This window comes from Periplaneta americana, chromosome 2 (genome assembly GCF_040183065.1).
Source record: "Periplaneta americana isolate PAMFEO1 chromosome 2, P.americana_PAMFEO1_priV1, whole genome shotgun sequence".
NCBI classification, from domain to species: Eukaryota; Metazoa; Arthropoda; class Insecta; order Blattodea; family Blattidae; genus Periplaneta; species Periplaneta americana.
Genome location: NC_091118.1, coordinates 168578305 through 168592317, shown reverse-complemented (window position 1 = coordinate 168592317; position 14013 = coordinate 168578305). Strand labels below are relative to the sequence as shown.

Here is a 14013-nt window from a genome sequence, read left to right as displayed (position 1 = left end):
CTCCGCAGGAGTAAATATGGCCGCCGCGTCAGCATTTGTCGGATCAAAAGAATGCGGTACTCTCCAATATACACTGCTCTGGAGATGACTATACACATGTTGACTATCATGATTAAGATGCTGCTACCAGTAATGCTGTTGCTGTTGATGGCAATGACGAGAGGGGAAGAAAGAGCAACAGAACGAGCAGGAGTAAAAGATGGACATGAGGAGGAGTTCAATATTTTAAGACGGACAAATAAATTTTGTTTAGACCCTTGTTTTTAGGATAATGATATTTTACGTGTTGTAAATAAAAGAAACTTGAACCCAAATTACTTTCATTTGGAAGCAGTACTGAGGATTTTTATTATCCTTGGCCAGGTTTCAACAAACAAACCAAATGCCAAGCATAATAAACATCAACTACGTGGGACTGCAATATTAATGGAAGTCAAGTTTTCATTTTTTTTTTTGTTCGAATAAACTTCACTGTCCAAGATTTTATCAATATTTCATGCTGTTTAATTCACTCGTTTTTCTTTCATAATGTTTCATGGTCTTATTTCTTTTATATCGTTTCACGCTCTTATTTTTGTTAATAAAACATGTCAAAAAGTTTTTTAAAATATAAAGCAAAATAATGAGGTTTTTGTTTACTGTATGCACATACCAAAATACTTACCTTAAAACCAGTAGGACACCATTCAACAAATTGAATTGTTTTCTCCTTCTTGATCATGGAAATGGCTGAATTAACGTCTTTGGGAACCACATCACCACGATACAGCATGCATACTGCCATGTATTTGCCTTTACGTGGATCGCAATTTACCTGTTAATATACACAGTTCAAAGTTGACATATATTACCAGATCTGTTAGTCTTACTATATTTTCAATATAAATATAATGCATTTGGAATAATATTTGACAACGTTGTTGCTATTTTTTTTACAAAACTTATATTATAAATTGTGATTATTTAGTTGATGGCCAGCTAAAAACAAGTTTTTGCAGCAGGCAAGCAAGCAGTGCCATAACCCCAGAATGCCGCTAACAGAGGCGTGGCTATTAACGAACGTTGAGTGTTGAAGTGTAATTTGTAACTTATCTTGAGTAGTCACTGAACTGTACTTTCGTTGAAGTGTTTTTGTTTCTTGCATTGAGACGTCACCATATTGTACAGTCTGATCAGTTTGGGAAGACATAAAATAAAATTACTATAAAATTTATAATAGGGGTGCTGTAGAATTCATTTCAGTTCTAATGTGATACTGAAGCACAGGAGTTTTGTATCATCATTGTTACTGCATAAGAAACAAAAGAAGTTAATAGGCTATAGTGGACCTTTCAGACACAGATCATATCTTCGATAACCAAAAACAGAGTCTGCTAAAGATATAAGAAGACAATGTTTTAGATCTGGTGTATGAATAATGTAATCTCATAAAAAAAAATCTAATAAAAAATTCACTATACTGACGAGGAAGTTAAAATATGGTACTACAGTAGCGGCTCGCCGTAAAACAATAGGTGAAGTGCTGTTCACATACATAAATGCATGAACAGTTTTACCAATATAATGAGTAGGCCTACTATCCGTAAACTACGTACAATTTTACTAGTTCTAGAACACATGCAAACAGGAAAATTAATTTATTTCAGGACTCACTCAATTTCTTGCATACCAAGTCAATCCTCCTACATTTTAAAGCAGCAAACCTGTCTATGATGTCTTCATAAAATGTCTGAGTTTAACTGAGGGTGGACAGTATATCTCTATGCAAAGCTATGGGCTAATAATGAAAGTCTCTCCTGTGATGTAGCATTGCGAGTGAAATTTTCAGTCTTTTCAAACAGAAAAGCTTCTTTCATCGGAAGAATTTTTTAAAGTTATTTTATACAACTTCAGTATTTTCTTAGTACTTTTTAAAACAAATAACAAATGGAACTGTAGGTCGTCCAGAATTTAAAACATCATTTTTATCCTCATATTTAAGTCTACAAAATGACATTTCTAATAAATTACAAACCATGTCATTTTCGGGATACATATTTCGCACTCATTAATCAACATTTTCTATGTACTGGTATCTAAGTATTTGTATAATAGCACTTTAGTGATTAAACATGTAATATACTCTATGATGTAGGATTAATATACTATGTACACTTATCACTAATATATTCTAAATACATTAAATAATAAGTTAATATATACGTACACAATATTAAACTACATGTGTACATTTATGCGCATGTTACACTTTCAAATACAAGCGTTGGAACAAAACTGGCAAGATCATGAGCTCATGAGAAAAAATAATACACGCGGCGGAAAACAACTTTTAAACTTTGCGAATGTATGTGGGGTATATTCCTGATAAAATAACATAGAGCCAGCTAATTTACCACTGCAGGGGTGGATGCTTGGAAACAAGAAATGAGGATACTATTCTCGAGCCAGGTAGTACATACTGTAAAATTTCACAGCCCTTAAACAATAGCCTTGGAGACCGGCTTCACCCCTTCTCTGTTATTAGTACCGTTAGATCTCCAAACTGGTTACTCCACCTACAAGAAGTCTGACAGTTCTCCGTAACTGAAATTCTCAGAAACGCATTTCACTCATACAATCTTTCTTTAGTGCGTGACGTCACGTTACCATGGAAACCAAGTGCTGTATGAGAATGGGAGCCCAAATAATTTCACCTTTACAGTATTGTAAGTTCCAATAGTCACTGCCCGGCGCTCGTAACAGTTGACATTATTCTATTCAGCAGATGGCTACAGGTAGTATTTATACAACTAAACACTGGTTATAATGACTGAAAAGAAAACTTTTTTTTATTTCAGAAATACGGTATCGGTAATAACTGGAATTAATTCTTAATATGAGACAAAATTGTGTTTTACACGTAAATACGTGAAGTGACACTTCAACCTACTTCACCTGAATAACCGCCCCTGTGGTACTGTACCAAATGGGTTCGCAACAGCACTTTCATGTTAAGTTTTACGAATACATCACTTTACGAAATGTTGTAGGAGGGACACATAGACCTCAAACGACTCCTTTTCTTGTGCACATTATATTTGCAATGTAAAAAATTATATTATGTCTTAATGTGTAAATGAAGCTTGAGCTGATTTACACAAGAAGATAACATGTTTTATAAAATTAAAGAATATTACTGCGTGCATTGTGAATGACATGTGAGCAGTTACATCATTTACCATCTGATTTTGTGGTTCAAAACACGCCTTTGTAATCTCAGCAACAGTCACTTGTTCATGGCCAACTTTCTCTGCTGACAATACAGGAGCATATGTCGCCTGTAAGATATTAAAACGAATAATTTAACAAACAATTATAAAAAAAGACAATGATATAAAATATCATCTATTGAATATTAAACATACCAATGGAAAATGTATACGAGGATATGGCACCAGGTTTGTTTGAAATTCTGTCAGATCAACATTCAGAGCTCCATCAAACCTCAGTGATGCTGTAATACTGCAAAAATAAACATACGCAAGATCGTGTTAAAACACGTAATATTACAATGAAGGACATGAGTTGAATATTCTCATATTATGGAAATCCCAGATGTTGAAGTCCTGATGATTGGTTAAATTATTTTTCTTATTATTTTATTTACAGAAGTATTATTCTTCTTTTCATCTTTCTGAGAATTTTCGATAAGATTTCCAAGAAGTACTAATATGTTAAAAAGAGTATATCTTTTGTACAAAAACTATAATGAAGCACGCCAGGTAATGAATTATGAAATTAGTTGGTGTATTAAAGCTTTATATTTTGCATAATACAATAGAATCCCTCTTAACCGGCTCTAAAGAGACCAGGCTAGTTTCGAATACGAGATTTTGCCAGGTAAATTGAATAAATACTGGTATATACAAAAAAAAAAGTTCGCACTTCATGGTGCCAAATGTTGAAATTGCAGCCATGTGAAGTTTATTTCTCTATCATTTGCTCATAACTGAATAAACATAAAATTTGTGTGGATTTTCTTTATTACAACACATCACACAACACAATAACACACTAATTCTAGGTTCGAATATTCACTGAAAATGAAAGTTCGTGTGAACTTCCTAATGTAGCAACACTGACGACCTGAACATAATAGACCTGTGTGAATTTTCTTCATTAAAACATACACAACACAAATGCAGTAATACACTAATTTTAGGTTCGAATATTCACTGAAAATTAAAGTTCATGCAATCTTCCTGATTTGGTAAAACTGATAATCCAGACTGTGGCAATGTGCCAGATTTAAACTTTTTTTTTGCCTAGCTGAAAGTGCCGTTGTTTTGATATTGCCGGTTACGAGAGATTTTACTGTATATGGAAAATACTCGAGGAATGGTATAATGTTTTGTGGAAATAGCAAAGACAATCATCTGGTTTTAAAATTACAAAAAGATAATTAGATGTATAATGCATGCTGAAAGATATGATTACTCTCGACTACTTTTTAAAAAACTAAAAATACTGACCTTTCCAAGTCTATATGTTTATGTTTAATATACTATGTCATGTTAAGCAAAATTATAACAGTTTCAGTCTAATGGTCAGATTCATAACTACAACAGAAGACATAAATCTGATACCGGTAATATTAATTACAGTATAATATTTAATTCTGTTTGTATGATTATTGCATCTTAACTTTAAGTAAATTAATGGTAAGCTTCACTGAAAATTTTGTTATATGATTATTGTAAATTCTTGACATTCCAATATCGTTGTACTGACTTCAACAGATCAATACGCTCATAAACTATGAACTATGACAGTACACAAAGACAGATTGAAGCCGAACTTTAAGAACTATGACTAAACTGAAGTAGGAACTTTTAAATGGTGATACTATGAAGTCTCATACCTTGAAACAATTTGTCCAATTAACCTGTTGAGGTTTGTGTATGTTGGCCGGTCAATAGTTAAGTTTCTTCTGCAGATTTCATAGATGGCTTGATTGTCCACTATAAAGGCAACTTCACAATGCTCCAGCGTTGGATGTGTGTATAATATAGCATTATAAGGTTCAACAACTGCTGTGGACACCTATAGCCATGTTCAAAGTCAAGCTTAATTAATGAGAGACAACACATAATTTAAAACCTTTATGATATGGGTTAAATAAAAAACACCATAGACAATGGAGAATATAATGACATCTGTATGTCACACTATCTTCTGGATTTTATGAAGTGTATTTTATTTAAGACAAAGAGGATGTTCAAACTATGTAAATATACAAGTTTTAAGTCACTTTCACATTCATCTAGAGAAAACAACTAGACTGACTGAAAAGAAACATGCACAAAAGAAAGCACGATTTCAGCCATATTGTGACTTAAGCTTCTTATAGAAAATGTGTTGTCTACCACAAAGATCTTATAAATGTGTAAATTTAACAACAAACGGCCTTTCATCTGAAGCTGTAAATACAACTTCTACTAGTGCTCTGCCCAGATCTAACTACAGCAGCAGCTATCAGCTAGCAGAAGGCATGTCCAAAGCAAGATAACTGAACTCTCAACATACTACATATTTATATCTGCAAGGTGATATGTAGTTATTTCATTAACAATGATCTTATTCTTGTCATACTGTTTAAATTAAATATAAAAATGCTGAGGATACACAGTTTTAAATTCAATGCATCTTCCTTGTATATACCAATAAATGAGATTCTGAGTAAAAGTATTAATTAATGTAATAAGTCAAAGGAAAATATGCTTCGTTCAGTTCCGTTAATGTTATATCGCATTATTTCAACATTAAGAAAGATGTGTTACTGTATTTTGTCCCTAATAACTAACTGCTAGTGTGACATGTGTTTGGTCGGGCACTTTGCTTGCTGAGGTTCAACTTCAGTTAGCTCTGGAAGTTTAAACTGCGACCCTTGCATTACATACAATGTTAGATAAGAGTATAAAAATTGTACAGTTTACTCCTGTTACAGAAACCTTCCTCCACTAAATATCACAATTATTTCATTTTCTTGCCCATCGAAGTGGCAACTACAGCATCAAAGTAGCTTAAAAATTTAGTCCAGAATGGTGAAATCACATAAATAGAAACAATTTAACTTAATATTATTATGCATTAAAACTTTGCATGAAAACTTAAAAATGATAAATCAACAACAGAAATTGTATTCACACTGTATATTATATCATATCCTCTTGGAAATATTTACTATTTTTTTTTTAGAAAGATAAGATTTTTTAAAAATAGCTCAACTTAACAATATTAAGTATTTTTATGCAAGAATGAGGTACTAGTCTATAACTGATGATAAAAAAAAAGAGATAAATTTGGCTACTGAAGATTCTTTACTATTTTAACCAGTATTGAGGAAAGTAAACTTGTGAATTTCAGCCATGGAGTTCAGTCTTATATTTATGAACCATGTATTACCACAAAACAAATAATAAGTGTACAGAAGCAAAAATATGGCACTTTATATATAACCAAGACTAACATTATAAGAAAAATTAATATAGGCTAAATACGAGGCACGTCCATAAAGTAACTTTCTCACTCGCCCCAGAGCTAGCAAACCATATGAAGCGACTGCGTGTAAGTGATTGAGTAATATTCTGGCATGGCGCATGCACTAGCGGAACTTCCCGAGTGCTCTCAGTAGCTTCGTTGCATTGGTTGAAGATGGACGCTCCTATTCCAGCTCCTGCAGTGTGTGAAGTGCAATCAGTGATAAAGTTTTTGAATGCATAGGGCATAGCGCCGATTGAAATTGATCGTCAGCTGTGCCAGGTCTATAGGCCTAACGTCATGAGCAAGTAGATGGTGCGTTCTGTAGACAATTTTCAGCAGGACGCCAAAATGTGCATGACAAGGAGCGCAGTGGGAGGCTAACCATCATCACAGACGACCTTGTGGAGCAACGCACCATCTGCTTGCTCATGCCGTTAGGCTCATAGACCTGGCACAGCTGACGATAAATTTCAATCAGCGCTATGCCCTGTGCATTCAAAAACTTTATCACTGATCGCAGTGGCGGCCGCTCTTGCAGCACACAGTTAATTTTCTGTCCCTAGCATAATCTTATTTATATTTTCTTTCATTCGTGTTACGCGTTCCAATGCACGCAGAAACGGGAACTGCTATTGTCTATAGCTTGTGTGTCGGTAATGTGTGTTGACTTATCGCAGTGAACTGGAATGAAATGCAGCGAACCTTGCACATGCGCAGAGAGCTTACATTCGCTTGTTGTATGACGTAATCTATGGTTTCCCATTATACGAGTGCAAACAGTGTGAGCTACAAGCAAACACAGCGAATTGAAATGACTCGTTCGCATTGGCGTTTTATAAAATCTACAACCAATCAGGAGTGAGTGACTTTGTATAGATGGTTTGCAGTCTACAAAGAACGCGGACGTCACGACACCTCTGAGAAGCAGTCGTGTACTATTTGTGAGTTTGTGTCTATTTTACAAGTCTTGATCACAGAATATAAAGACGACTCTTTTATTCTTATGCTAATTATTAAACTTTCCTGTAAAACTGAAACGTGTTGTTTATAACATTTATTATTAGCTTATTTATATGTACTATATTTAATACAATTTAATTAAAAGATGCTGGACTCCTATTCTACTCCTTCAACCTTCCGACAGATGGCTTGAATGCACCGGAATCCTATTCGAATTTAAAATTTTGATTGCTGGTTGCCGACATGGAGGGGTTGAACTCCAAAGTAACTGGCAGCAGTGTTTCCAACTGGACGGAAATTCCGTCAGTTCCGTAAAAACTGACGGAATTTCAATATAGCGGACGGGAAAAGAATGGCTTTGATGGGTGACGGATTTTCTGGCGGAAATTACTATTTACATCGTCTTTTGACTTTTTTAACTGCTGCCATTTTTAATTGTATAATTCTGAGGGAACGTAGACCAACCCAGCACATAAACTGCAGAACTAGAGGCATATGATGTGTATGAATTATTATTATTTTAATCAAGATTGGTAAGAAAGTGGCGTTAATATTTGTTTTCATTTTTATATAGATATATTAAGTGGGTCTTATTTCTTTTTAATTTTAACGGATTCTGACAGATTTAGAGGCGTTAGACTGACAGGAATACAATTTGGGAACACTGATTGACAGATTCTGCAGCGTGAACTTCACACTGCTCCACTAGTGAGTAGACCAACCAAATTTTAACGACTTTTTGAAAGTAAATTTCCCATATTGTAGCACACTCTCATTTTCAGCCATGAGCCGCCACTGACTGATCGCACTTCACATGCGGCGGGAGCTGGAATAGGAGCGTCCATCTTCAACCAACGCAACGAAGCTACTGAGAGAATTCGGAAAGTTCCACTAGTGCATGAGCCATGTCAGGACATTACTCTATCACGTACACACAGTCGCTTCGCGCAACATATGGTTTGCTAGCTGTGGGAAGAGTAGGAAAATTACTTTATGGACGCGCCTCGTATGATAAACTAAGCCATATTACCTCATACAGCTCAACTGAACCGAATCCTATCTATAGAAAAATATGTAAGATTAAAAGAAAAAAAAACGAGGTAAAGGTAAAATATCTGTAACATGCCAATGAGGTGTAAGAAAGTACAGCTCCCAGGTTTTCTGTGCCTCGGTACTACGGACAATACACTCGGGAGGAGCCTGGTATTCAATTTCATAGGGGCCTGAGTGAACTCTGGAGCTATGCTGAAGTTCTGGCAACATGAGTAATACAGCAACTATCTGAGACTGAAAACAAATTCTTCCAATCTACATACTGTCGTTCTATCAATAGGACCAACTGTCTACTCTTTAAGTGTTAATTTATCCTCTTCTCTCGTTGAAATGTGACACACATTTATTATTTGAAATTATTTTCTGGCAGACAACTGATAAATTTGCCATCATGTGAATAAATGATTATGAATTACTTCCTGATAGTAGAAAGTTAAATTGTTACTGTTTTGAAATTAAAAGCTAACAAATGCTGAAAAAATAACAAGAGTAGGATAAATGCTGACGCCACAGTGCATTAAGCCGTGGCTAACGAGAAAGACAGGTTACGGCACGAATCGGAGTCACATGATTATCGTGGTCTAGTCATGGCCATCTTGACAATTGCCTAATATAAATACATGTTCAAAGTTCTAAAAAACAAAGGAATTGCTATATTAAACTCATGTTAAACCTGCATTTATATATAAAGTTGTTCAATGTTGGTCATGTTATGACTAAGAATGTGACATTGCACCTTAGCCTGTCTTTCTCATTAGTCACGACATTAAGATACAGTGTAACTTACAATTCAGACATACAATGACAAACAAGAACCCACCACAGCTACCTGCCACCAAGTCCCACATGTAGGAACCATAAATCCTTCTATTGATAGTAATAGGCACAGTCACCCGTAACTGATTAACTGGAGAATGTATAATAATAATTATAATATTTCTTGTGATGAAGAAACACAATTTTACAGCTTCTAGTTCAGATTGGTGTTACACAGTCTTCATCATAATATTACTTATTAAATTTCTTATTTGATTACATTTTTTTTTTTTTTTTTCATTTTCGGAGTTTTCAATGTTGATATGAAATCTGAAGAAATCTTTAATAAGAAAACTTTGGAATGTAATTTCTTAGAATTAACTAACATTAAGTAGGTAAAGGTAAAGGTATACCCTTTACACGCCATAAAGGCACATAAGGGCATAGAGGTTGAGCTCCATGAATCATCCTTCGACCACCTGTTACCACCGAGAAAGGTTCGGTAGGTACTCAATTTGACAGGATGCTGAGTGGACTTCGTGGTCATTCTGGATATTTTGGCAAAGAGAAATATCTCGCTACTGCCCAGGATTGAACCCAGGACCATCCAGTCAAGAAACTGTTACAGAACTATCAAGACCAATAAAAACTTCCAAAATTTAGTTAACTTAGTTAAAAGAACATTTGAATGATCTACATTTTTTCGAAATTGAACTCAAACTGCAACAAAATTGCATTTATATTCAAAATATTACCGGTACCTATCAAACAGTCAATGCATTCTGAAAATTACTACACGTATATTTCTAATACATTTTACCGGAGACAACCACAAATATTAACATTGGTACTCAATTACCTAAAAAAATCACTTTCATTCACAACACTGAAAGACCACTAGCATTAGAAAAATTAAATATTTTTCGTAGCATTAAAAAACAGAACTTTGTATATGATTAATTACAGTAATGTTGTTACGGAATAACAATGTACGATTTTTAGAGTAAGATCTGAAGATTGAATCATAGATATTACCAAAAAAAGTATTTTAAAGACATTTTGTAACACGAAAAGAAGCAAAGCAGTATAGAAAGCATCATTCTAAAGTTTGTATATCTTGAACTTTTGAAAGAAAATAGCATAATTTTTATACAATATTAATATTAAATACTACTACAGATAAGAGAAAATGATCTGAATTAAGAAAAGAGAGTATTACCAGAATAAGAGTTGTGAGTTGTTAGGAGAGAGAGAGATCGAAGCTGATATCTTAGAATGAAAATTAATAGACATGTTATTCAACGAAACCAATACAAAATGTTTATTTTTCTTTCTTGGCATTTAAATTATGTTTGTTTTGAACTACAAAAAAGTTTGAAATTTAAATGTATTCTACACTTTCTGCACTTTAATCAACTGATATGAGTTTGTAAAAAATTTCGAGATATATGAGAATTCGGTACTTACATTAACTGAAATACCACTTTGCGTTAAAAAAATAATATAATGTAGCAATAAATTGTATATCCTATTAGAAAGATATGAAAAAAAAATTGTAACGAATGACGATATAGTGTCATTTTCAAGCTATTCAACAGCTTGCAAGCACGCCACAAAGCAATGAACATCCTCTTCCCAGGAAACATGCTGCATATCTTCTTGCAATGAAACACGTATGGATCACACTTCTAGGGAAAATCAGCATAAAGTTAAATCATGTGTGCTTCTAGTTCAGATGAATAATGTTTGGTATTAGTCACTTTGAAGCCAAAAACGAAACGAGTTTGTGAGTTGTTGACAAGCAGTTGTTGAATATGATCATGTCAAGAGTACCTACATGGTATGCTACAATAATGATTATTTAAAATATGATAAAAGTTTAAAACTTCATACTGTTAAAATATATTAGATAAGGTAATGTGCCTTAAATATGCCATATAGCTGTTTCAAAGTGTTTTGTTTCGTCATCAGCGATTTTACTGTAAAACCATAAATAACACTGCTGACAAAGTAAAACCGAAATGCCCATACGGCATATTTAATGTACTGTATATTACGTTTTTTAAATATATTTTAACAACATGAAGTTTTAAAGTTTTCAACTTTTATCTTATTTTAAATATGTTGATGTTGGTCCACTGCCTGGGTACTTGACAATGAAGTCATTCGCAGTCTTGCACTCCAGTATTTTTGTATAATGTCATCTTTTTTTTTTTTTTGCAATGCTATGCATCTTTTGAGGTGTTCCATGTTCATCTCTTCATTTGCATCACAGAATACACAGACAAATGTATGGGAAATTCCTATTACTTTTGATTAGTTGTTTTACAGAATAAAATGGAAGTCTATTATTAGACGATTGTATAATTCCAGTCCCCATTTTAGCCAAAAAGTTTGTTTTCATTTCTCTTTATATCACAATGGGAAGCAATCTTCTGTAAACTAATTTTTTCTTTAGTTTAATTAGGTAATAAATCATTTTCTTAAAATTTTTAAGTTTACCCTTTCTTATAGACTGTTGTGAAATTATAGCTTATATGGCTGCCCTTGAATCTGATAATGATAGCATTTTGAAATTGAATTAATCTAAATAAGAGGTTTTGCAAAGATATAACCTGGTACAGGAGAAGAGAAGGCCTAATGGCCTTATCTCTACCAGGTTAAATAAATATATATACTGTACTATATAAAATAGCAGTAACCTCTCCTTCAAAATTTGTTGTACATTCTCCTATAGAATGGTAAAATGAAAAGAGAGGACATGTTCCTCCAACTCCTGTTCCACTTGAATGTGATATAAGGAATCTATCTCTCTACCACTCCTTATGTGGTCATCTTGTCTCAATTGTTTCTATCTATAACGAGAGATTTCAGTCAATGTTATAACATGAATCGAAATCAAGAAAAAATAACATTTTTGTATGATCCTTACATGAAAACTACGTCACTTAGGATAAGATTATTAAAAAAAAAAGTCCTCGTTATTATAGTTCCTAACAGGGGTGTGAGTGAAACAAAAGTTGTTGTTGTTTTCTAATGTCAGGCGTTTGACAATAAAGTCATTTGACCTCTTGCACTCCAATATTTTTCAAAGATATTATCATGGTCAGCCACTGAAGCACAGATTTTGAGGTGTTCCGAATCCATTTCTTGGTTTGAGTTGCACAATGGGCAGTTAGGGGACTGATATATTCCAATTCTATGCAGGTGTCTGGCCAAACAATCATGGCCTGTTGCCAATCTAAATGCAGCTACAGACGATTTTCGTGGTAAATCGGGAATTAACTGTGGATTATGATGCAGAGAGTTCCATTTTTTCCCTTGTGATTGTGTTATTAAATTTTGTTTGTTGAAGTCTAAATATGTAGATTTAATAAATCTTTTCACAGAGTAATATGTAGATTTAGTAACAGGTCTGTAAGTAGCAGTGCTGCCCTTCTTTGCTAATGCATCCGCATTCTCTTTTCTGACCTATTTTAGACAATAAAACAGAAACGCTTTTATTGTGTGTTAACAGATGAGAAATTATGTAAAACTGAAAAACCCTCTCCCAATCTCATATCGTGTGATTTGTATTTGTGTACTTCAAATTTCTCCATAAGTTCCCAATAACTCATTCGTGTAAATTCGATCTTTTTAAAGAGGTGCTAAGTCTATCTAGTCGCAGCTAGCGAACATTTTCAGCACCTGCTATGAAATGAGCGAGTAGTATTATTGTATAAAAAAAAATTCAACCTTATCTGCTTTTTTCTATCGGGTTATGCCATCATGTTTCGTAGTCGGATCAATGGTCATTGCCAGTAAGTGACCTGCTTTCAAGCTGTTGTTTAGTCAACTGTCAGAAGACAGGTCTGAACCTCACAAGTGATACCAAGAAGGCACCACTTATGAGGCAACTAGGCCAGAAGATAATAGGATAGGGTGGCCAGTTCCTTTTCCCCTTTCAAGCTGTTGTAGAGTTTAAATAAAGTACTGTAATTTAAATAAGTATACTAGCTATTTATCGAGTTTAGATTAGTTTATTACATGCACAAGAAGTTATTTCAATTAAACTACACTAAAGAAAGTTACGATATATTTATTTTTATTTTCAATACTAATAAGCTACATTTCCAAGACATCTACCCATTGTAATTATCACTGATTAACTTATAATCACTAATGTAGATTTAAAAATTGTCACAAACTTCTACTCATTGCATTAACTCTAATTTTCGTAATTTCATGCTTCATTAACACAAAACTAATACGATGTCATGCTATTAGCAAAGAGAAGAGGAAAGAAATAATGAATTTTACACTAATGTGCAAAGAGTTGGTATATTCTACAGAGACTCACAATCTTAATCTGGTTCTATTAACTAAACTCTCTTCTTACCTACTGCAATTCTAACTTACGACACTACAGACAAAAGCTCTCCAGTTGTAATCGTAGTCCATGTCCTGGCTGGGTTTCCCATGCTCAAGATGGTGTTAACTACACTACAAGCTGCTTCATAGACATGCAAACCTAACACTGATTTCCATGTATGCTTCGAGGATAGAATGAGTGGAGTACGAACGTAAGCAAGAGATTTCTAAATGAAATATTAGAATTTATTTTTTTGAAATAGCTGTGTGTGTATAATCTTGTAAATATTTTTCTACAACTGAAAATAAGAGGTCCATAGTTAGTGTACTGGCCTCTTGCGCCAGAGACCTGGATTTGAATCCCTGCCAGCT

The 14013-nt window shown here is 33.9% G+C and overlaps 1 protein-coding gene across 2 annotated transcripts in view; it reads right to left on the bottom strand.

The window, feature by feature from the left end:
- LOC138694794 (tubulin alpha-1C chain-like) overlaps positions 1-14013 on the bottom strand; it is a 117280-nt gene that overhangs the window by 5542 nt on the left and 97725 nt on the right. For both annotated transcript variants that reach the window (XM_069818867.1, XM_069818866.1), the window contains exons 5-8: positions 4901-5082; positions 3405-3501; positions 3219-3317; positions 665-814 (exon numbers count right to left, since the gene is read on the bottom strand). In XM_069818867.1, coding sequence (XP_069674968.1) covers positions 665-814; positions 3219-3317; positions 3405-3501; positions 4901-5082 — 528 coding nt within the window. The remainder of the gene's footprint in view (positions 1-664; positions 815-3218; positions 3318-3404; positions 3502-4900; positions 5083-14013) is intronic.